At 37.1% G+C, this 25,697-nt stretch overlaps 1 protein-coding gene across 10 annotated transcripts in view; it reads right to left on the bottom strand.

Annotated features, from left to right (window-relative positions):
- MYOF (myoferlin) overlaps window positions 1–25,679 on the bottom strand; it is a 61,469-nt gene extending 35,790 nt beyond the window's left edge. For 3 of the 10 annotated variants that reach the window (XM_015867135.1, XM_015867137.1, XM_015867138.1), the window contains exons 1-13: window positions 24,233–24,629; window positions 18,703–18,758; window positions 17,719–17,810; window positions 9,484–9,592; window positions 8,244–8,328; window positions 6,050–6,210; window positions 5,222–5,350; window positions 4,102–4,164; window positions 3,966–4,016; window positions 2,541–2,571; window positions 2,030–2,145; window positions 690–816; window positions 369–472 (exon numbers count right to left, since the gene is read on the bottom strand). In XM_015867135.1, coding sequence (XP_015722621.1) covers window positions 369–472; window positions 690–816; window positions 2,030–2,145; window positions 2,541–2,571; window positions 3,966–4,016; window positions 4,102–4,164; window positions 5,222–5,350; window positions 6,050–6,210; window positions 8,244–8,328; window positions 9,484–9,592; window positions 17,719–17,810; window positions 18,703–18,758; window positions 24,233–24,320 — 1,212 coding nt within the window. In that variant the 5' untranslated portion in view covers window positions 24,321–24,629. Of the gene's footprint in view, window positions 1–368; window positions 473–689; window positions 817–2,029; window positions 2,146–2,540; window positions 2,572–3,965; window positions 4,017–4,101; window positions 4,165–5,221; window positions 5,351–6,049; window positions 6,211–8,243; window positions 8,329–9,483; window positions 9,593–17,718; window positions 17,811–18,702; window positions 18,759–24,232; window positions 24,645–25,440 lie in introns of those variants that run through there. The other 7 variants (XM_015867131.1, XM_015867134.2, XM_015867136.1 and 4 more) reach the window with 5 other exon arrangements.
- Window positions 25,680–25,697: the final 18 nt, after the last annotated feature.

Raw genomic sequence — 25,697 nt, 5'->3', positions numbered from 1 at the left:
GGCTGTGCAATTGGACTTCAGCTCAAATTTGGTATTATGAGGAACGTATTAATGATAAAACGTACAAATGTTGACCCATCCAGAAAAATCCACACAACCAGTTACAAAAAAAGCAATCAGGAACCAGCAGATAAGCAGTCTGGCACGCATCAGTTCTTAGCCTTTAGTCATACTTTTTTTTTTATTAGTCACCAGCTTTACACGTATTCTACTGTAACTTGCAGACTGTCCTCGTTCTAGTAGGTGAACTTTAGCACCAATACTTTTACATTTCCATAATTTTGGTAAACTTAAAACATATACTGGCAGACAAATTCACCTTCAGGACTGCAACTAAAATGCAGTGACTCAGATATTTATTTCATTACCTTTTTTCCAGCAAACGAAACTTCCACAAAGGGATCTACCAGGTTTTTCTTGTCTGCTTCTCCTCCAAATATTTCCTTGACAGTCTGTGCAAAAGCATCATCCACTGGAGAGAATATTCAAAACTGAAATTAAAGTCTGTACATTTTTTTCTTCTTCAATTTTAAACTTGCCATAACATTCCCACTAAAATCAACCAGAGCTCAAACAGCAATGTTTTATGTTAGCTGTGTCTGAGTAGCTAGCATAGGTACTTCTATTGTGTTAATTATTCTAATGTGCAATCAAATAAACCAATAGGCACACAGTAACCATTTACGTACTTTGTGGAATGTCCTCAGCTCTGTAGATTTTGAGAAGGAAAGTGACCCATCGAAGTGTAGTTCCAGCTGGTAGTAGCAGATTGCTCTCCACATCATCACTTTCATTATCTCTTTCCCTTTTTTCAACCTGTTGGGAGATACATTGGTACATAGCAGATAGTATCTAAGAAAGATGGAGATTAACATGCAGGTTTAAGGCAATTAAACTGATGCCTCCAGTCCACTTCAAGTAAAAGACTGTTGTCAGTTTCATTATAAAGAATGAAAATTTTGTTGTATTATCAATAATAATAATAATAATAATAAAAAAAACCCCTTATTTTATTTAATTTTCATTTCTATCACAACCGCACTTTTAAAACCATCATCATCTGCTGATCATTTGTATACTCACACAAAATGCCAACTTTGTGCAATTTTCATACTCATCTTGAGATTAATATTGTGGTAAGACATCATATTACAACTAGCTAATATGTACAGTTCTGATATAGCTTACCAGAACTTACTGTTTTAAAAATAAAAAAGAGTTCAAAAACTTCACCACAAAAAACTACAAATAGCACTGTTATATCAAGAACCAGTTAGACAGCATGAAATCATTCCATTATTCTATAACATGGAACAAGGAAGAGATTCTCTGCGTTTCTAGGGACTGTATTAGCTTTAATTAAAAAGGAGAATGTTAAAATCTCAGGCAGGGGTAATAGCACAACTACAGAAAACATTCAAGGGTGAAAAACGGTCACAGAAGGGAAAAGGGTCTATTTTTTAACTTTACAAGACAGCAGACTGTTAAGGACTGAATTTTTCGTAGTAGTAACTTTCAACAATCATATTCTTTCCTATACATCAAATTAACTAACGTGAAGCTATCGATGGGCCTGATTTTCACCAGGTAAGTACCTGGAGCATTCTGGTACTCAGGTTTCTCTGCAGGCTTGTCTACGTTATTCAATAGCTGAGACATTCATGAGTTAGTCTTGTAACTGATACCAATATGCTGTTCAGTCTGATTACCAGTGCTAAGTAGAATTACATATTAGCTCACATGCAACACCAAGATAGCATATTTCTACTTGTTCCAGGACATGAAGTACCTACAAATGGTTGATCAGCATAGACAGGGTTTGACTAAAGGTTGCTTGATTGGGAAGGATAACACTTTAAGAGTCACTTAGTACTGGATGCCCTTGAAACAATTCGTAAGTATTTCCTTACTTTTACATACTGATCACAGAAGGAGTTATACAGAATCAGTGAAGCATGAAGGGGAACATGAATACATATCCATGAATGAGGTGGAGGGAGTAGAAGAAAAGCATGTCAGTCAAACTTACTGGTGGCTCATCTCCAGTTCCTAGGACAAACATGCTGACTTTCACATAGCCTTTAGCTCCTGAACTTGTATCCTCAGGATCACTCAGCAAAAGCCATTTTCTCATGACTGCATGGCCTAAAATTAAACAAGCAAAACCCACCTAATAATAATCATTTCATAAAGGCAAAATTCATAATGGCAAAGCTAACTGTTTAAAAAAATTATCCTGTCTTAGGTCTCGATATCTCCATTCAAATGAGACATCTAGTAATGCTAAAAAATTAAGTGGCATACTAGTACAGCAACACAATGGACAAAAAGTTCAGCAGTGCTTTAAGTACTTTCAAAAAACGTCTTTGACACTAAAACTAATATCTAAATTTTAGGTGCCTGTTCTTCAGGAATTACATACTGTTGTTTTTGTTTTGTTTTAATACTTTAAGCAGCAATCTCAATTTACTTAAGAAATTGTAATGAAAATATTTCAAGTTTCAAACTAGGAAAAACGATATGAAATAGCTGTTACTTACCAGGTTCATCATAGACATAGCCAATGTCAATCTGCAATAAAGAGCAGAGATGTCAGATCTGAAGAAACAGATCAGAATCAAAATGGCTGGGAAAACTCTGAATTTTTTCTACAAGTTTGTGACAAACAGAATAAAAGTTTACAGAGCATATTCTTGGGATCATATTCTGTATATAGTCTAACAGAGGTAGTTACTTCCTTCTTTCCTTGGATCTCTGTTTTTTCCATTTACCAGAGACAGAAGATGGAGCTAGCTTACTGCTTTCTTGAATTTCTTTATTTTCTCTTAATTTTACATTCATGAAGGAACAAAACAGTTCTGAAAAGCTTATCTCCTGCAGAAAATCTCTTCCTTCAGTTGCAGAAATCAAACTCATTTTTTTAATGAATCATTTAATTTTTCTTTTATAAAAGATGAACAGTATTTCCGCCACTGGGTAAAACCTGGACAAGATTGCACATATACCACCACTGTATTAATTGTATCAGGTTTCAAACATGTTCAGGAAGGTTAAGTATGGTTGCTTATGGCAACTGGGGCCCGTATTCCTCACAGATCTGGAAAAAGTCATTTTCTAGAGAGAATTTCTCTCTAGAAAATTCTGCAGGGGTTCCTCCTGAGATTTGTGCAGGAACAGAAAGCATCTGAAGTACAAACTGTCATCTGCGTATTTTTCTTAGTGAATGAACAATCAGAGCAACACATCACTTTCTGAATCATTAGAAATTATAGAGAAACTAAGCAGCAAGGAGCAGAAGCTACCACATTTATAGCATGACCTGCTTTATATAAAGAGTGCTCTTCCACTCATCTCTAGTCTAGAGATGAACTGAATTTTTCCAGTACAAAATAAGCAAATGAAAGACAATCAACACTGATAATGGAAATGTTATAATAGAGCATACCAATAAAATATATAAAAATATAATGGAATAACTGATAATGGAAATGTTATAATAGAGCATACCAATAAAATATATAAAAATAATCACACTATTATCATCAGAACCACAGAATTTATTTTAAGAGACTTTTCTGTGATGCCTTTTACTTAAGTTTCTGATCAAATGAACACCTTACTGCACCATTTCAGAGCCTGCATCTTTATGCTGTCATGCCAAATAATCACCCTGTTACTTTCTGAGTAGAACATCTACTTTTTCACTTAGATTACTTGGTACATAAAGCAGGTACAATTTTCTTTTAACAATAATCTACTTAAGAAAAGGAATTGCTAGTAGTTAAAGCAAATGGTCTCTAACATAACAAATCAAGACATCACTTGGCCATTCTCTGGCCCCATGCTAAAGCACTATAAATTTAAATGCTTAAATTTAAATGCTTAAATGCTTAAAAACAGAGACTTAAATACTTTCTCTTGTTTCTTTTAATTTGGTCAAGATACTGAAGATGTTTCATACCCACCTTAAATTCACCCATTAGACAGTCTGCTCGAAGGGAGTAAGAATCATATACCTATAAAGACAGACATGAATCAGGAATGCTCCTAATTATGACAGTGAAATGGCCAGAGAATCCCATATGCATCGCTTTTTCTTACCCGAATGCTAATTGTTTCATCAAGCAACTCTAAAGGAGTCATGTGGACATTGTAGAAGAATATCTGTTAAGGTAAAAACAAAAAAATCTGTCTCAAAATGGCAAACACATAATCTTTTGAGAAAATCTTAAAACATGACCTTAGAAGGCTTATGAACCCTAACCTGTTATCATATTTTCAGTCCGCCTCTGTACTGAAAACATTATATAATTATTTACTACAGAATTAAAAACTGAACATAGTAAATAAGTACAAAATAGAAGACAAAGTCAAGACTTGCACTGTAAAAAAATGTAGTAGGTATAGTTGTGTTGGAAGCTTTCAGCATTACCTTTGCTCTGTGCTTCAGGGGGAACATACTCTGCAATTGTAAAGGTTATTTGTTCTCCAGGACATTCAATCCTGCACTAGCCAACTCTGTAATAGCTGTCAAAAAGGTCTTGCGTAGTGTTTATGGTGATAATGATTTAAATTTTTTACATTTTTGAATGTAATGCTGCAGTAAAAAAATATGAGTTGGACAGTGTGAAGATAAATATATTCCTTGCTTTACTACCAGCTTACTTCCTACATTTATAGTATATGCTTTAGCAGGTTTAGTATTTGAGCCCAGTCATACTTTAGTTAATACTCTATTCAATGAGAGATAAGGGTACACAAACATGGTCTCTCCTCTACATACTGATGACAAATTGATTAAATTAAGGTGCAAGTGATTTTCTCACTCTTTTTTTTTTTTTTTTTTTGTCCGGTATGAGTGAAACATCTGTACATTCACTGTTTCAGATACACAGTCACTTCTGTGCCCTTTAAACTGCAGTGAATTCTATTCTGCCATTTCCATGTGTTTCAGGTACAAGTCTCTATCTGGAGAGAAAACTAACAGTGCATTTACAGATTACATATAGTGAGACAGCGGCATTTCCAGATTCCACGTGGCAGTCAGTAAAGTAAAGCAGTGCACTAAAATCTCAGCTACAGACACCCTGGAGATCTATGGTTATTTCCTTTTATTGTGTGTGCGATTTCCTAGCCTGCACACAACTATTCAAAGCCCTTATTATATCACATGGGTAATGGCATCAAAGAATAGGTTCTACATGACTCTAAAAACACCCACTTCATCAAAATAAGGGTTATTTCCTCTTTTGATTCTCGTTCGGTGTGTCTGACCACAAACATGAACTTTGACGACTGGTTTTATGTTATTTCCAGGTAACTGTCGACCTTCAATGACTCTGACACGAATCTGAATAAAGAAATTAAGACAGAAATATTCAAACATTTGTATTAGCTCATTCCCTAAGGTGTGTATTATTCTAGTGACAGCAGTTTCTCAATACATCATCAAAAAAGGTAACCAAACCTCAAGTAGCTGGTAGATACCGACAGACTTTTCAAAATTAATTATGACAGCAAATATAAATTTACTTGAATTTTTCAAAGCTGGACATCTCCGTAACAACATGAAAAATACTTTGCAATTTAAATTTAGGCTTTTAAAGGTTTCTAAATTTAGAGGTTAATTGTCTTCACATTACATTAGCTTTGAATGATCTGATATTAAATTATATTAAATATAATGCGAAAGGAGTGATATCAGAAAAAGGCAACACTTAGTACTCAGTAAATCACAGAATCATAGAGGTTGGAAGGGACCTCTAGAAATCATTAAGTCCAACCCCCCTGCCAAAGCAGGTTCCCTACACCAGGTCGCACAGGTAGGTGTCCAGGCAGGTCTTGAATATCTCCAGAGAAGGAGACTCCACAACCCCCCTGGGCAGCCTGTTCCAGTGCTCTGTCACCCTCACCATAAAGAAGTTCTTGCGCACATTTGTGCGGAACTTCCTATGCTCCAGTTTCTGGTCGTTTCCCCTTGTCCTGTTTCCACACACTGCTGAAAGGACTCTGGCCTCTCCACTTTGCTCCCCGCCCCTAAATCTGTTACCTGAAAATCTTGTGGTTTGTTAGAAAGGATTCTCCGTGTTTTCTTTCCCTTGGTGATGCGCCTAGCCAGCTGGGCTTCCTTTGTGCCACTTGGAACTGTTGGTGTGATGCCAGCAACAGCACCATCCACATCTTCATAGTCTGCATCATCTTCTCCATCTGCTACAGTTAAAAAGCAGTGCAGATAATAAACAAATAGTACAGCTTGATGTACCGTTGTTGAAGTTTCAGTAACAAGAATCTGATACAGATGAATAGTAATGAAATTGTATTATCTCATCTTCATCTTAGCCAAGCTAACTGTAGATCTGTCCTCCTCTGGGGTGCAGGTTATCTAAGACAATTAGAATTATAAAATCATTTGAGTTGAAAGGAATCCTTAGAGGTCATCTAGTCCAACTCCCCTGCAATGAACAGGGACATCTACAGCTAAATCAGGTTGCCCAGAACCCTGTCCAGTCTGACCTTGAATGTCTCCAGGAATGAGACATCCATCACCTCCCTGGGCAACCTGCACCAGTGTCTCAACCACCCTTAGTGTAAAAACCAAACAAACAAACCAAAAAAACCTTCTTCCTTACATCCAATCTAAATCTATCTATTTGTTTGAAACTATTTCTCCTTGCCTTATCACAACAAACCCTACTGAAGAGTCTGTCTTCAGCCTCCCTTTAGATACTGAAAGGCCGCCCTCAGGTCTTCCCAGAGCCTTGTTTCACCCCTTGAATCTTTTTTTTGGCCCTCCTCTGAATGCACTCCAACAGGTCCATGTCTCTTTTGTACTGATGTGTGCACGCATTATGCCTTGTGAGCTCTCACCAGCGCAGAGCAGAGGCAGAATCACCTCTCTCACCCTGCTGACCACACTTCTTTTGATGCAGCCCAGGATACAGTTGGCTTTTTGGGCTGCAAATGCAGAATGCTGGCTCATGTTCAGCTTGCCATCCACCAGCTGAAGCTATTTTTCCTAGCAGCAAGACTAGACTGTAGCATAGCAGTACCTTGAAAATATGAAACCATTCATGAGTTTGTGAAGGCAGATACTGCCATCTAAAACAAAACTTTAAATCCACCTCCAAAATAAGGGGAAGTTTCTTAAAAATCCTCTTTAAAGAGGGTTCTGAAATCACAGTATCTTTGTGGAACACAGTTCTATGACCCCATGACACTGCAGTACTGAATCATACAGTGAAATTCCAGTATTATGAAACACGATCTATAAATATATAGACCACAGAAGTGTCATTTCCCTTGTGTTTTTAGCTTCCTTCATTAAGTGAAGGACAGTGAATATGGTAAAATGCACAGGAAGAACATGCTATGTATGGTAGTTAGCATTAACAGAACCATTTACTAAATTCATGAGTTTGTTTACCAACACAGGATGATGATCACTTTGCATAATGAATTCCCCAGTGATCCTTGTAAGAGATGCCCAAAATCATAACTGACATATATTTTGTAACTGGAAGTCTCTGTCTCCCTAACAACTTTAAAAATCCATCTGCCCTGGTTGAAACACTCAACTTGATTTAACACCCTGACTCGGCGCTTCATTTTTAACTTGAATGGCAGCAATCACAACTCGTTTCATCTAATAGGAAATAGACATTTACAATAATGAACTAAGAGGTGCTCACTAACTGGCACTGAAATAATTTTCATGCAGTTGCTGGATACTAGATAAAAGTCTGTTTTATCTGTATTCTGTTACAGAATATTAAAATAAAGAACAAACTATAAAAATAATCTCATACAAGTTGATTGACACTTTTAGCCTTCAAGTCCACACTTCCATGTAATTATTCTGAATTTTAGTAATCTAACACACAACTTTTGTGTCTGCATTACTTGTCCTTCCACTCCCCAAGCACATCTCTCAGTGGAATCAAAATTTCACCCCAGGATACTCTTTTTTTTTTTTTTCCCCCGTCTTATGTTACCTGATATCAGTAGATAATGGTCAAACTGATTTACTCCTCAAGCATATAATATTATTACATTTAGTTATTTCTGCACAAGCACAGTCTAACCGTTAGTGTGATTATTTACCTGTCAACTGAAAAAGTTGTTCCTTCACAGTTCCCTGATGACTTGGAAAAAATGCAGGATCTCAAAAACATTCTCAGCAAAAGTCTGGTTAAAATGATACACAGGACACCAAAAAATAATTTTATGAAAAACAATTGAAATACCTTCTTGTGTATTGTTTCCTCCTGGGTCATTTGGGTTTGCAGGTCCGGCTGGTGGCTCATATCCTACTACCAAATCTATTGTTGCCTATAGAAAAATACATGGTTTCCTATGAAGTACACAGTGTTCACAACAACTCATTTAAAGCAGAGAGCTACTATTCATGTACAGTATTAGAACAACTATGTATGTTCACGGATAAGTTTATAATAAAATTTCATAGTATTGTTCTAAGATTTTATTTCAAAAAAATGATATTGCCTTGTTTATATTTTGAAAAAGCAGTTACAATACAAGTACATAATACATTCAGCAAATATTAATTTATTTAGTTTCATGATACTGATGCAGATTAGGTGACATCTTTCACATATAAGTGAAAAAACAAAGATAGAGAGATATAAACTATCTGACAAGCAATAGAAGTCTGAAAAACAAGCAACATTTCCAATTTGGCTCTGTAAACTGCCTGTTCATACTTCCATCCTGGAAGAAAAAACACGTCATTTTCCATTCTAATTGCAGAACTGCTTTTTTGTGCTTGACTGTGGTTTTAGATGATTGAATAAAATATTATTATTCGTAGTTGCCACAGTAACATGAGGAGTCAGGAAAAAAAGAACTCCATGACCAACTAACCATGATACTAAACTGCAGCTGATGAAATACGGAATACCCTTTAAGGTCTTTTATTATGCAACTTTTAGTGCCTTAGCAGCCAGTCTGCACAAACAGAAAGTTTAGTTCCAGACATTACTTTTCTCAGACATTGGTTAATCACTCTGTTAAATTTAAACACATGCTAAACTAAGTTAAGCAATTCTTGTGTAGTTTTCTGAACTGAGCTGGAAGTAAAAATTCACATGATTATGGGCTTCCTAGAATCATGGTTATGACACAGGTGGATATTAGAATACAGCAAAAAGCGAAGTCAACTTGTTACTTAGGAAAAAAATATATATATATTTAATACTAGGCTGATTTTCACATACACCCTGTGGCTCACTGTATCTATAACATATAGACAAATATGTAATACATGCACAAAAAATTTAACTAACCTAAAGGAATCTCTCTGATATCAGACAAGCTGCCTATACAGGAATAATTACATCTTGCTATAAATTATAAGTGTCCAAAGCTTTTACTACAAAACTGCAAAGCATTTTAGTCTATGCAGTAAAAATAATTTTGAAATATATTTGCTCCTTGCTGCTGGAGCAGGAAACGCAAGTCACTCACCCCAGTTTCTTGTCCTCTTTCATTTAGCAGAGGTATGAACTTGAAAGGGCATGATCTGCTTTGGTTACCTACAAGGTCCTTAAGAGCTATGGAAGCACTGCCAATCAACCTGAAACGAAGTAAAAATCATTATTAGAATACAAACATTTGTTAAGCACAAGTTCCTTTTCACCCATAGCTTGTGTCTGTAAGCAAAATGTTTCTAGCTATAATTTGAAAACCCAAAAGATCATTGCAAATGTGATCTGATGACTGAATACTATTAATTCATATTTTCTTTTTCACTGAGCTTATAGGTACTCGTTTTCTTTACAGAAGAGATACTTTTTAAAAAGTAAATTAAATATATATATATACATTTCTGATTATTACATTGCGTATAACCATCATCAGTCATGTAACTTGTTTCATTCATAGTTCTCACTGGTAATCTAATCTTTTCCTATATAGTTTTGCAAACTCTCAGATGTAAAGTACTATGTAAAGATGTTACAGCTGTATCACACAAAAACATACACAAAAAGGTACACACTTCTCTGTAATAAAAACAATAAAACAGAACAAATACAATTGATCTTCTTTCTACATTCTTCACAAAATAATCTTTTAACTGTACTCTACATTTTCAAATATATTTATCATGCTTGCCTCTCAATTCTCTAAATGTTTATATATGCCTCTAGAGAGACCTACCAAAAGAAGATGCCCAAGAGTTACGAGTCAGACTCTCTTGAGCTGCTTCTGCCTTCTTCAAACTGTCTCTCTGTCATCTTCATTAAAAAGTGAAAACTGCATTCATTTTCTAACTTGAGACATTTCTTTTAGGCTGAGTTTCTATCTGTGTGAAATCAGTTCCATGATGTCTGGTACTGTATTTAGTTACTAAAATATGTAGTAAAAGTTAACACCTACAAAGTGGATTACTGGAATAAGTGAAAATTTTACCAGTGAGAAACCTGTAGGATAATTTCATCTTGTAAATACTGTAAAAGACCTTTTTCAAACAAGATACCAACTTTGCTGCTGACGTGGGAAAAAAAGATCTAAGTGTGGTCCCTTTGAGTAGATTACATTGCACCATAATCTAAAAAGCTTTTTCATGCAGAGGATAAGGATCCAAAGGCACTTTATGGCATGAAGCAAGGGCATTATCGTAGCCACTCTCAGGCGCTATGTCAAGAGAACATGCATTACTGAGTATGCATGTCAGATACAGAACCTTCCTCCAGTTCCCTGCTGATGTTTCTCATTAAACTTGTCTAGAGGGTTACATACTGTTTCCCAGTGTACCTTCCCTTGTCTTAATCTCTGTCCCACCTTAAAAAACATTCTGCTCCATTTGCATTCATATGATTGCCATTTTGTTTTATCTGCCACTTCTCTGAATTTACTTTTGACGGGCAATACTCCAGCTCTCAGAATCTCTCCAGTCCTCTCTTTCACTAAAAAGTTTCAAACAACATCTCAGCTAAATGGCAGGCCTACAATACCATCTTAATTCAGAGCAAAGATTTTTTCTATATCACCACTTACACACTTTTCCTTCAAGCCTTAACTTCCCTTTAGCTTACAGAGATCTTTCCTATACTCCTTCTCTTCTTCTCTATCTAACCACTTCTTTGGTTTGTCACAGGACCTTAAAAGCAAAAGGATGCAAGGGCACCAGGTCAAGTCTCCTAGTTTCACAGGTGTCCTCTTAATCTGAGTTATTTTCCATACAACATTGTCTCTAAATTAGGTTATGAATGAATATTCAAAGTCCTCTCTTTACTGTCAGAAATGAATTTCAATTGCTTTTGGTCCTGTAATGCAATGAGATGTGCCATAGAAAAAAGTCACTGTGTGCTGACATGCTGGCAATCCTCACACAGCAGCAAGTCCTAATTCACAAGTCACAATTCACAAGATATTATATATATTATATATATGGAGATATTATATATATCTCCAACTGTAGTATTATTTGACATTGCCTTCAGTAATGATTTCATTCAGCAAATCTTGACACCAGGCAGTAATGTATACTGAGCACAGGAAACAACAGTAGATGGCCTCTCTCAAATGGATAAAGGCTTTTCCCCACACCACCCACGTCTTAATATTCCCCAAACTGGTGTTCCACAGAAGTCACGTAAGCCTGACATTATATACCGGACAGACACTCTCCTCCGTGCTTGGCCAAATTTTACCACAATAAGAACAAATGTCCTGTGGGCAGTTATGTTATTCAGCTGTCAAAGAGAAGTCAAAAAAGTTCATTCCAGCTCAAAGTGGTTAAGCCAGGAAAATCCTGTGTAGTTTAATGCCTTTTTATCTCATAGCTTCTAAGATGTAAATACCGTTGAAAGCAAGTATATGAACAAATGGGAAACAACTCCTATAAATGAAAGGAACCAATGTTTGAATTTCCTTTATACAACTTGATACTGAAAATCAAATTTTCACTACTCTTCCTTCAGTGAAAGATTAATCAATAAAAAAATTCTATTTCAAATTTTCCTCAAATCCTTCAACTATGACTGTGCCTTTTTATTTGAGAATAACAGACATAAATATACAAACCTTGGAAAAAAAAAAAAAAGAAAGAAAAAAAAGAAAAAAAAGAAACAAAACCAAGAGTACCAAAAACCAACTAGCCATACCTGATTCTAGAGAAAGGCAAATAAAATCTATTCCCATGTACATAAGCAGAAAAAAATTTGCATGCATGCTTGCTATTATCCTTTGATATGAGCTGGAGTGACTTATATTAACTTTGAAAGGAGCTTCATCTGGCTGACTCGTTCAGCAACCACACCCTCTTATCGGCTGACATTAACTGAAGGAATAGCTCCTTAGTGGTAGTTTGCACTTCTGTATCCTTCTCTGTGTTAAGCAAATAAAAACAGTGCACACATTTAAATACATTGTAATCTTTTGTAACATACTGATCACCACAGGGAGGCTGAGTCAGTTAGACAGACCACCTGCCTGCTTCCAGTTTTCTCTGCAGTCCTTCATTTTGCCCTCCCCTAACAGGCTGGACAACAGTCTCCTATCTTTTCCACTACAGCAAGACTAAGATATCTAATAAATAGCTGATGCAGTATCCTAGACTCATTTTAAGCTTTAGAGAAACTTTGGGCAGTTAGTCCTTTGCCTTCCTCAAAGTGGTCCTTTTCATCGGATGCCAGTTGTTTCACTCCTCCCCTGTAAGAATGACAGAATTGCTCTAAAGCTGTTCAAACCCCAGCTAAGGGTTGACTACAACACGTTGCCAGTCCAGTCTGGTTTTGATCATGTGGCTACTCAAGGGCTGAAGTCTTGTTTTCAAAAGTAACAAGGACTGCTTCAAGGTCATCACTAAGTCTCACCTTTATGACTTCGACAACTCTTAAAGAAAGCCTTTTCCCAAGCTGTTTCTCCCTAGTCCCTAACATTTGGTCTAAGTCATGTGAGAGCCTATCAGCTAAGCACCGTCACCATGTTTCTGAGCAATCTGTTGCTGTTTAATCCTTTTTCTGCAAGGTCTACTACTGCGCTCACTTCTGATAAATGCCCAGTTCTCTGCACCATTATTATGGATTTATATGAAGTTGATCTGTTCCTCTGGGCTCTCTAGACTTCTTTACCTCGAGGCAGGATTGCCTGCAATTCCCCTCTGCAGTCATGACTTTAAAGGTGACGGGGAGTCTTTTTCTTTAAGCAGCCAAGCGTTGCTTTTTAACTCTGCATACATATCCAACCACCCCCAAGACTTGCACATGTAATGTGCCCTCAGGCAGGCCTCAAACTTTTCTGGCTTTGCAGAAGGAAAGGAAAAGAAGCTGCCTTGCCACAAGCAGTTCTACTATATCACAGAATAAGACCTCAAAAGAGAAAAATAACATCCACATTCAGAAGCAGATATTAAACCACTTGAAATATAATTTACCATACTAGGCCTGTGATACTTTCCTGTTCATAATCAATGGAAATACTTAAGTTTATCAGCATGAAATCACTAAACTTCTGATGTCCAACTATTAGAAGCAGTGCTGAATGTGTGCTAATACTAATTAATCTGTTAGTGCTGTGGCTAGCACTTCCTGTTAGCTGCCCAAATAAATACCCAAGAGAAGTAAAACTTCACACCCATTCCTGGATGAGGAAATGCTAATTCACAGTACCAATCATTTTATGACTCTATCTCTGTTTGAAAGTAACAACTTATACTGAATTCTTTGGCATATCAAGTACTCCATCTGCTTAAATACTACTTGTACTGAGTTCCAAGTAACCTTAAATCAGCAGACATTCAAGCCTTTGAATTCTTCTGCCTTGTATTTGAGAGTTTACTTTGGCAGAGCTTTTATTGATTGTTCTCATCAGCAAACTTGAGCGTAACAGTTATAATTTCCACACTTACTCTTTCAGTATATATGTTGCATTATAGCTTCTGTGTTACAAGTCCCAACACCCATCCTCTGTTACTTATCTTATGTTTGAAAATGTTTATTAAGAGCAAACCAACTGCTTTTAATCTTCTTTAGTTATTAGATAATAGCTGTTGTACAAACAAACTTTATGAAACAATACAGAGATATTATGTGCAAAGCAGAAAACTCCCAAGCTGAACCTTAACCAGCCTAGATCTTGCATGTAACTTATGCAAAGAAAAGCCAATTCATGCACAGCCGCTCTGACATAGAAAGGAATTTACACTATAGGATCCAACTGCAGGAAAATTCAAACAATCCAGTAATTGTGTACCTATGGAAAACACTCAAACATGATTGTTTGCTGCACTGCAAGGGTGTGCCCAATCTGTTTCTCCTCTGTTGCTATGTTACTCACTACACAAAGAACATGGAGAAACACGAAATCCCAGCTCTTCCCTTCAAATCAATTTAAGATCACTTCATTCATCAAGATTGTAACTTAATGGTATTTCATCTAAACTTCTCAGGGATGACTGATGCAATTTTATTTATTTATCTTTAACTGCATAAGGATTTGTTCGCAGAGTTTGAAATCGTTCAACTAACATTTCTAGACATAATAGAAAGCAGATGTGTTCTCTTTTCAGACAACTTTACATTGGAAAATCTAGCTCAACACAGATCACATGAGTGGTTTCTGGTTTATTCTTATGATGATCTGTCCACATACATGTAAGTGTGGTTTGCTACGTTTATCTTTTTGAACAACTTTGCCTTTTTACCATGAACAGTACTCATTTCATCTATCTGCAGTTCAGTAATCCAGTAAATAGAACAATAAATTCTATCTCCAGGAAAAGAGAAAGGGAAAACATTCAAGTGTTCTTTCAAACTTGTTTTTACAGAAACATGCCAAAGCAATGAGTCATCCACAGCGCTCCTCATCCTGCATCACTGTAAGAATGTTCCTCTAGAACAAAGAAAATAAGGCTGAACACACGGTGTAGTTTCTTCTCATTGCCCTTTCTCAGCAAACACAATCCCCTACACTAACCTGTTACAATCAGAAGCTAAATCCCAGTTCAATCTAGAATTCAAAATAAAATAAAGTAAAATAAAAGCATGAACCCCTACAGAAAAGATTACAGTAATGAACAATTTCTTTAATTTAGAGTCAAATCCCATTACATGAAGCACAAGACATAATTCCAAAGCTCACATCTAATGTCAAAAGTCCACAACAAAGACCATTTTTCTGAAATAACGGGCCTTTATGTCTGAAAAGCTTGAGTTCAGTTAACAACATCAATATTACATCTAAAAATTAATACAGTACACTACAGCACGCACTCTTTTGCCCTGCCTTATATTTGTTTATTGCTTTGTTTAACATTAATGTCATTTATAATGACAGTAGTAAGGACCATTGGCAGACACTGAACTCTACCTTCCCAGTCCTGAACTAGAATGCAGACAATGCAAGGCAGTGCCATTTGCACACTTAGCATCTTTTCAGAACAGGGCACTGAAGCAGCTACGTGCTGCACACTGAGATACCTGCAAGATAATTTTGCCCTTGCTTTGGCTATCCACCTCAAAGGGCAACAAATTCATAGAAGAATTAACTGGAGAGGTTTTCAACAAAAATCTTCTTAGATATACACAAAGAAAACAGAATTGTGTAATTGACTTCTTTGAAGTACAACACCTTCACAAACCTGAAGTACAAGACCTTCACAAACCTTGCACAGACTTTAATAGTTCCCTAACTAGAAATGTTCTGCTTTGAAGTCAGCAGAAGTTGAGCTAGGTGTCATGAAAAAGGCTTCATTTGGGAGCCAAAACTTGAATTATTCTTAGAACTAAAAACCTACATTCTTCTAAATCTAGCTGCAGTTGTCTCTGTTCATTGCAGAAAAGTTGGACTAGATGACCCCTAAAGGTCCCTTCCAACTAAAACAATTCTATGATTACAAATGAATGAGGATAATAACCTGGAAATAAACTTAATTTCTATTATTATTACGCACTTTGAGTCAATAAACATAGCAATATGTTTGGCTGAGTACAAGATCTTGTCTTTAAAGATAAGATTTTTGTATTTAAAAAAAATTAAAAAGAATTCTTAATTCAAATAAATTGTGGTCTCATTAGTTTTTAGAGACTCTTAAACTGTGATAGAGACCACCTTGATAAAAACAAATATCAGACGATTTTGAAGAGTGTAAGCAATGTCAAAACAATCACATGGTAGATCTAAAAACTTCCCCAACTTAGTAATACTAAATACAATCAGTAATTCTACAGAAATATGCAAGTATTATGTGGGAAACTTATTCCAGAACTTTCTCTTTTATATGTTCCCATCACTACATATTCATTAACACAAAGCCCCTTCTGCTGCTACAGTGCTTTCTTTCTTTAAAAGAAATTTTGAGATGACATTTCCTATTACCACATTAGAGCCAGGACGCCTACTCATCTATTCCTACTTCTAACTCTGCTTATCCTGTTTCCTTGCCAAATACATCACATAGTGCAAACATGTGGGGGATTTTCAGGATTTATTTTCAAAGGTGATGACTTTGCAGGCACTGCTCTGTCTTCAGTGTGGACTGTGTGTATTGTTGCACAGCTCTGGGCATGAAAAATCACTTTCCCAATTTCACTTTTTTTTTCTCTCCAGATTTATTTTTTTTTAAATTTTTTTTATTTATACACAAAATAAGTAAGCGGAACACACCACGTAAACATGGAATTTGTATAAACTGTGGTTAGGTTTCACAAGCCCAAGTCATAAGCCCAGATGATAGTTACAAAAAGGGTTTAAAAAACACTCTTGATACAGTTTGAACCCCTGTACTGAATGCAGTATTTTAAGGGCTTGAGTTAAGTACCTTCCCTTATTTGGTAATAATCGACAAATTCCATTACAACGTTCAGATTCCTGGCAAGCTTTCCTCCCTGAAGTGGTTTCTGGGATTTTCCTAAAGTCAGAGGCATGCTTTACTGCTTTACTGACCGAAAGAAATCTTAGAAATCAGAGACCTGAGGGCAACTGCTCGCATAACAGAGTTTTAAAGGAAGACCTGATGAACCACTACAAAAATACAAACTCCAATTTAAGTGTTGGGAGGAGGTAGAAAGGCATAAAGAAAAATCTACAGCGGAAGTAGACTACTACCAATAGGTGCAAATATATACAGTGTCATAAAATTTTATCATCACTGCCTTTCAAAGCAGCAGTAGCCCTACTTGGCATTCATGAAGAGGAAGAAGGGCTGACAGGAAAGGAATGGGTCCTTTTGAACATCTTGGAACTCCATACAAAGTAGTAGGGAACTGACATCTCATTTTGGATAAGAGCATATATATATATATATATATATATATGTATATACACACACACACACGCATGCACAATTTGGGTTCTGCACTGCACACTTCTGCAAGACAATGACCTGTTCCAGGTATGTGAAGTGACAGAAGTCTACTTACACAAGGACCTTAACTACAAGGAAGTTTTGATTGAATCATGGTATCTGTACTTTTCAAATGGAAGTAATAGCCACAGGGATCAAAATTTTAACAAAATTCTGCATTAAGCACCTTGGACTTAGCTTCAGAATGTCTAAAATTAAACTGGCACTTTCTTCACAGTAACAATCCAATGGGTGAAGGATGGGAAACATGCTGCCTTACAGGCCAGAAGCAGTTATTACATCAGAAAGCACTGAATCGCACACATCACTTCTCTGCAGCAACTATCAGTTTTAATTTTTTCCAGGACTTCTACATTAAAAGTTGTGTCTAATGTAGCAAAAAAAGTACCTACTTGTTTTGTCCAATTGTTTCAAAATCCTTCACAATAGCTGTCAGGGAAGATGAATTATCCAGAGGGATTCCTTTCAAGTCAAATTCAAGAATCTGAGGGGGAAAAAAAAAATAAAAAAATAGCAGTAAAAAAACTAACTCATAATACAAGTTACATTAAAAGTAATTAATAGCAGAGTAATCTATACAGCAAAATAGTCAGAAATAAATTCTGCTTTTAGTTGGAGATATACAAGTATGCACTGGCATTTGCAAAAGCAAAATTTAAAACCTTGGAACATGCTCAGAGAACACTGAGTTGCTGCTTTCTTTTAACAACACAGAAAAAGAACTCAATTGTTTCATATTTAGATACTATCTTTTGCAGTTCCACTTTGTCATACTAAATAGTTTATTGTTATTCATAGAATCGGATACAATTCCCATCCAAAACTGGAGGAAGTCAGTTGCTGTTGAATTTACATAAGTATTTGAGGCTTCCCTTTTTTACATGTTATAAACTCAATGAATAATCTTTAGATTTCATTTCTGATTGTTTAAAATAAAAATAAAAAAGGAAAATATTTCCCCCAAAGAAAGATATTACTGAAGATGCAAAATAGCAGCCTTAGCGTAAACCACATGGGACTTCAGTTTACAATTCATTCTGTGTTTTTTTTTTTCTTAGTATATCATAAAAGATCCAATTACGCACTCATATACAGTACTCAAGGGCTGAATATTGTTTGGTCCAAAGTAAGAAGGAAAAAAAAATACCAACCACACACACAGATTCACCAGATACTCATTCACATTAACATAAAATCATTATTTACTGCATTATAGTTTGTGGCACAGGATGAACCCATTCACTTGTACGTACACTTTTAAGAACATACATTTGTTAGCTCCAGCCTCTAATATTCACAAGTCTAGAAACTGACTTTCAAATTTTACAAGTGCTTTGTATCATAAAGGATCAAGAATTAATTAAAATAAAAATTACCTCATTCCAAACAGGATTGAGCTCACTGTCAATTTTCTTTGTTTTCTTTTTTTCATCTGGAAAGACAAATAAAGAACAATCATTTGATTTCACTGAAGTATTACACGTACCAAAATTTTTCCTTTCATTTTTCAAAACAAAACTTGAGCTTTAAACCAAACTTTACAATTCTTTTTGCCCCCGTATGGGAAACTATTAATCACAGCCTGAATCTCTGATTCATCATCTGAGGCAAGTGATGGGCCAGCTGCAGGAGCACAGGTGAAGGTAATTCAGCTGTGCTCCCAGAAGGGGGTGGAGCTTGACTCCACCTCTCCTAGATTCCATTTAAGGGCTGACCACCGCTATCTGACTCTTTCTGGAGATTGCTCCTGTGTGGGCTTTTTGTGGCAAGTTTGAACACTGTGAGTATCCATTTGGACTGTGAGCCTCAACACTGGTGAGTCTTTTCTTACATACCCTCTAGCTATCCATTCATTCTGTAATTACAGCTATACAGTCCCCTTTCAATATCTGCAGATTGTCCAGTTAAAAAAAAAAAAACAAAAACAAAAAAACAAAACAACTTTCCTGGGCAATTTCAGAGGTTGCTGAGGCTTTTTATTTTGTTTTGTTTAAGCATGGCTAGACCTATTCTCACAAAGCAAAATTATTGCTTAGGTATCTTTTGTGACTTTTGACTACGAATACAGTACTGATGGAATAACACAAACTAAAAAGCCTGGAGACATCTAACTGCATGGTGACCTCAGAGGGACAGAACTTTACTAGTAAAAGCAACAGGCTACACAGATACTAAATCTGTATTACACAATAGTCTAAATCTGAAATTTCATCACTTGAAAAAAAAAACCCAAAACCTTAAGATATTAAACTGTCAGCATATTCTGCTTTCAATGAGCAAATATTAACAGAAGTACATCTGCATTTAAAAGGAATTACAGTCCATCTAGGGAGGAGGGGGGAAGGTTTTCAGAGGCATCACATGTATGACTTCATAAACAAATACTTCATGGTAAAATTTGCACTTGGTTAACCTACAAATGACAGAGGGATTGTAAATTTCTTAGATTGTGGTATTCCAGTTCAAGTTCCTTCTTTGGTGAGGAATACAAGTAACTGCTGCAGAGGCCCTCTGCAGACCTCCTCACCTCTGAGAAAGGGAAATGGAACTTTGTTACAAGAGAATAATAAGTCAAGTAATATTTTAAGTTTTAGCTGCACTACAGGCACACAGCTCTAACAGAGAAGATGTCATGACACAGCACTTAAGAGCACAGAATGCCAGCAATCAAGCAGGTCTCTAAAGAGAAATGTCATATAATAGTGTTAACAAATGCATGCATCTCAGCCAAGTCAGTATCCTAGCTGCTGATCTGTCAGGTAATCAGCCATCTCAAGAAACCCACGTTACAGACAGACTTCTTGAGTTCAAGGAGTACAGTAAAGGTGGTAGCACTTCTATTACTTGCAAGTTAATGCCTCTACTTTGCTAGGAAAACTCTATAGAGGTCTGGGAAACAAGAGCAAAGACATGCTACATGGGCAGATTCATATACACACTATTCAAGCAGGAGCCTGTGATGATTGCTTCTATTGGATCAGAGTGCACTGTATTGGGAAAAAAAAAAAAAAAAAAAAAGGCACTCCATAATATAAATTGCGAGAGCTGACTTGCATTTATGTAACAGGCATTGTCTACAGTTTATACAGGATATTGACTCACGTCACACCACAAAGGAAAGAGCATTCATAACTAACTATGCTTCAGGTACATTTTGCAGAACAAGGAATTAAATATCATGCCAGTAAGGGACGTCAACTTAATATAAAAAAAGATATCTAAGAGAAGACAAAGCATTTTGAAAGCTGGATATCTTGGAATGTCTATGGCTTGGAATTGGTACTCAAAGTCCTCCTACAAATTGGAAAAGATGTTCTCAGTGCCAGCAGAAAAAGGAACAGTTGCAGCTGTTTGTAAAGGAGACTCTGAATCACAGATCCTGAGAGAACTAACAAATATGAGTCCTATGATCCCTGTCTAAGCTCAAATGCAACTCTGTAATGAGAGGAATGTCTTGGCCTGAACATCAGGCAAGACAGTTCTTGACAGAGAGTAAAGTATTCCCACTCTGGACTTTTTCATAAAAACAAGAAAGTCAGATTTATGATACTCCACTAACTGTATGCACATCCTAGACTGTTCTAAGAAAAAAATCTTGTGCTGTGCATGTGTATGGAAGTTGGATGGAAAACACTGGGAAGCAGTGCATACATTGGTGTTCCACTGTAGTTTTAGTCAGTCTGAGTATAACATTAATATTTCTCAGTCACATATTTTCTTCTACTTTGTATTTTACAAACTTTCCTATTTATTACCATTCTTCTCATGTATTGCTTTTTTTTGTTTGCTTTTTGCTTCTTAACCTGTAAGAAAAACACTTTCTTCTCACCAAATTTACATTGCTAAACATGTTATTGCCAAGCAAGACAGGATATATGGTGTAGTTTTAAGTTCTCAGTCTGTTTTCTTCTACAGTTACAGCAGCCAAGACTATAATGCAACTCACAGTACATTCTAAGATGGGGCCTGTCATCATTTTTAGTTTGGTCCTAACAAGAAATTATAAGAAATGATAGTGCATATGAGTGGGACACTCCACATGCTTGTTTCCTTAAAAAGTAACTATGCCATTCTTGATGCAGCAAAAGAAATCTTTCAGTGCTTTGTCTGGATAGAGGCATGATACTACAAAAGGTTGTTCAGTATTCTTCACTGCAAATATTTCCATGCAATAAGAACTTTGTGATAGCCAATGGCAGTATTCAAAAAATTCATTCAAAGATGAGCTGCTTAAACAACAACGATTCCATCATTAGAAACACAAATGCAATACCAAAAAACAATCAAAGCTTAAATCTTGCATTTACTCTCCTGTAACAACTGAGATTCAAAAGAGCATCACAATCCACTACACTGTTTTCCCAGAACTGTTCTTAATGAAGAATTAAGATTGCACAGTAGTAGAAACAGCAGGATCAAGTAACCAGACCTCCAAAAGCCACAAAATGAAAGTTATTTAATCTCCACAGAACAGAGGGTATATATCTTGTGAATTATTACATTCTAATAATCCTTTCATATGCTGAAATATGAACCAATAAATGGCTGCGCATCTGCTGGAAAGCTCTTAGATTAACCACAAGTGGATGATGATATATTCAGATAGGCCCAGTTAAACTTAATACTATTTCATGGCAGTTTTTAATGAATAAAGCTGAGTGACAGTCAAAAGGAAGGAGCACTGTACTAAATGTCCGAAACCTGACTGCACCTATGAGCAGTTATGTTGATTTTTCTTTTTTCTTTTGCTTCCAAAGAAGAATCTTACACATTTTCCCCCCAATTTGGTATATTTAACAAGAAATAAAAAACTACTGGCATAATCATTATCACTTCCTGCCACTTCAGCAGATGACAACACTTTTTCTTATTAATTTGACAAATCATTTATTTCAGAATTCCACAGCAGCCAGTTCCAGATGGCCGTACTGGTTTGCTCTCAGGGCGTAGCTCTCTTTGAACAATGAGCTGTTCGTAAGGTAAATAAATGAAATGTTCCAACCCACTGGACTGAATAGAAATGTGCAAAAAAACTCAAATGCTTACACAAAAAGCCTCTGTTGTAAACAAAACATCCAATAGAAACAGCTGCTTATTTCCTTTTTATAAGTACCTGGCATCACTTTATTAATTGTGCTGGCACTAGATAGCCTATAACTTGCTTACCTACACAAGTATTGATTAAGCCTATTGCATGCACAGATAAAACTACACTAATTATGCAGGTTAACACATAAAGTGTTCTCAGTCCCTTCCATAGTAGTAGCTGTAGGGTCATGGCCTTTTCTTCACATTAATGGCTGTAAAGATCTAATTGTGAAAGATACTAAGGATAAGTCTTAAAATCACTGAACCTTGACACCAGCAAAGGCTATGGAAAGCTCAAGTCTGAAAAAAACTAAGGAAAAAACCCATCATTTTAAAAACAACATTTTAATTGCATGAACTTGAAACTGGCATGAGGGAACTGGCTGCATGTAAAACACCTCAGTAAGAGCCAGAAGTTCAAGGTATTTCAGATGTGATCCCTATGCCTTCACATTCAGCAACCAGCTACTCCAACTGCAAACTAAATCAGAGCTCCTCAACAGCTTGCACTAGCCTGATACTGCTCACCTTACACAACTCTGCTCAGAAAGCCGAAATGCTGACCTCTGCTAGGTAGTGCAATGGCATAAAAGAGAAGTGTTACACATAAGGATAAATTAGATGCCAAAATTGTGAAGTTAAATTGAAGAAAATAAATGACCAGGTTTGTGAATATCAGTAATGCCAACTACAGAACACAAAGTATAAATGTATACTCATTCCTGAAATGTTTGCTATAAAATTCTTGTGTTAGGGTACTAACATCAATACCAAAGTAAATACATAAAATAAGTAAATTCTGAAAATTATATTTACTAATTACAACTGAATTGTACTGGATGACATAGGAAGTACAGCAGATTACTGGCAGGATTTAAACAGACATAAGGTACAAAAGAAGAGAAGGCACATTTTATAGTTGGTTTCTGAAGATGATAAGCCCTTTCAGTGATTGATGATTTCATGCTTTAAGAAATACCATTCTCATTTCAGGGCAGTTAGAAAACCAGATTTCATCTAAGGATCCAAGATAGCTTGCAGCTTTCTACACCTTTAAGATAAATCAATATTTACAATCAAATTCCTTTAGTCTAGACAAGAGAGGAAATGACAGCAATAGGTAACACATATAGTAAAACATAGTTAACTTTACATATTACAAGTGATGGCAATAGCTAAAACATACGGTTTCTGTATATTACATGTAAATGCTAATTATACCAGTTTTCTCCCCCTCCCAGATGCATCTAGACATTAGAAATAGAAAATGTGCTATCCATCCTTCATCTTTAAACTAAATAAATAGTCTCAAAATGGAAACATCTTAAATACAAATCATCTTGCTAAAAAGTTACCCTACCACCTTCAGTAACTGCACTGCTGTTTTACATGCTGGTAATACAGCAATAGAGAAGTCAACAACTAAAGGTACAGTGCTGCAACAGTAGAATTGTTAGTGGGCAGCAGCTGAGCAAAATACTCAAGACAGAGGAGTGATTGATTGGGTGGTAATTTTAAATATCACAATTGAAACTCAGTTCATCTCTGCAATGTGGCTGCATATTAAAGCAAAGAGCTCGTCCTCTGCCAAAGCCCATAACCTGCATCCTGAGACAGAAGCGCAGGAAAAAGCAGCGCACTCCACCCAAGACCAACCCCACACAGGTAACTTCAGGCTCTCTAAGTAAAGCTTTTCCTAACGGTACATCAGAGGTAACTTCATGCAAACGTGTTTTTACAGATTTTCTAACTCTTACGTAGGACGCTACCCTTAAACATACTTCAGAAGGGAGGTTTGTGTATGACAGCTTTCCTTACCTTTAAAAACAACGGAAACGATCGGATCTGGCTTCCCAAACTTGGTTTTGGGGATGTTGGAAGCAGACTCTACGATCACCCGGAGCATCGCTCCGAGCCGGCAATGAGCCACGTAAGGAACCCGCGGGCTACAAGGCGCAGCTCGGGGCGGCAACGCGAGCAGGAAGAGGCGGCAGGGAATGGCACGGCGCTGCCGGAGCTCGGGGTGGGTCTATGACGAACTGCTCCCGAAGGCTATGACAAATTCAGTGCCTGTAAATTGACACCAAGCGCCGCGGTTTTGCACAAAAGGAGCTCTGACTGGTGCGATCCAGCTGTGTGATGAATATCACACCGGTAACCGAGGCAAGCACGAGCAACATATTCAAGGTAGCTCCAGCAGTCAGGACCCATCGCATCTGTCTCTCGGTACACCGAGGCACGGCATTGCATTTTTCTGTTCCATTTTAGAACTTCGCAGTCCGACCGCGCGCCCCCTGCTGCCAGCTGCGGAGCCTCCGCGTGATAAATGAGAGTCCGTCACACCTGGAGGTGGAAGGGAGCCACGAGGAGCACGCAGCCCAACTGCTGCCTGCACACAGGGCCGCCCGAAATCACACCATCCTTCTGACAGCGTCGTGCGGATGAATCCTGAGCTCTGCCAAGAAGCTGTGCCAAATTACTGCCTTTCTGCATTTAACGTGACATATTCAGTAGATCCCTCGACATGAATTAAGCAAATACGTGCAGCAAACAAACAAACAACACAATAAGACCCTGTGTATTGGAGGTCTATGTTTTAAACACAAACACGTGTGGTAGACTGCACTAAAAGAAATGCAGCTAAACATTGCATGGCAAGAACAAGAACTCTTTGCTCCGAGCTACTCCATCCTCATCCTCAGCTTTCTAGCCATTTTCACCAGCTGTGAGCCACATGCAAAAAAAGAAGCGGATTGCACTACTTCTGCAAAACCTGTGTTTTGGGTGGAGAGGGCAACAAAACAGCACAGAATGAGTCCTCCAGAAAGGTCAACCGAGCTGTTATATGGGGAACCACAGGAACTACCCATCACTTATTGTTTTTGAAGCTGGTGTGAAACTTGTTTCCTTTTTCAGAGCTTCAACACAGCACGTTCAGGAAAGGTGACAGGGATGGAACAACCAGATACAAACAGCTCAAATGAAACGCTCTCCTGAGCCTTGTAGCCCCCCTGGTTGCCACTTACCTTCCTGCAGGAGCGCCCCACACCGAGCAGGACAGCCACGCTTAACAAGCAACATGAGCAATGCCTGCATTGTAAAACCATCTTCTAATTGCAAACTTAGAAAATCCAATTAAGCAAAAATTTATTAATTATGACTTTATACAAGAGAAACAACCAGCAGCGTGCCCTGCCCTGCTCAGCTCCAGGTGTGCTGGTACAGCCCAATGAAGCCTCGCCTCCCAATGGACAGCCCCCTCTCAGTCCCGCAGCAGCGCATC

The sequence above is a fragment of the Coturnix japonica genome, chromosome 6, assembly GCF_001577835.2.
Source record: "Coturnix japonica isolate 7356 chromosome 6, Coturnix japonica 2.1, whole genome shotgun sequence".
In the NCBI taxonomy this organism is placed as follows: Eukaryota; Metazoa; Chordata; class Aves; order Galliformes; family Phasianidae; genus Coturnix; species Coturnix japonica.
Note: the sequence above shows the minus strand (reverse complement) of the source record. Positions and strands in the feature narration are given on the sequence as shown.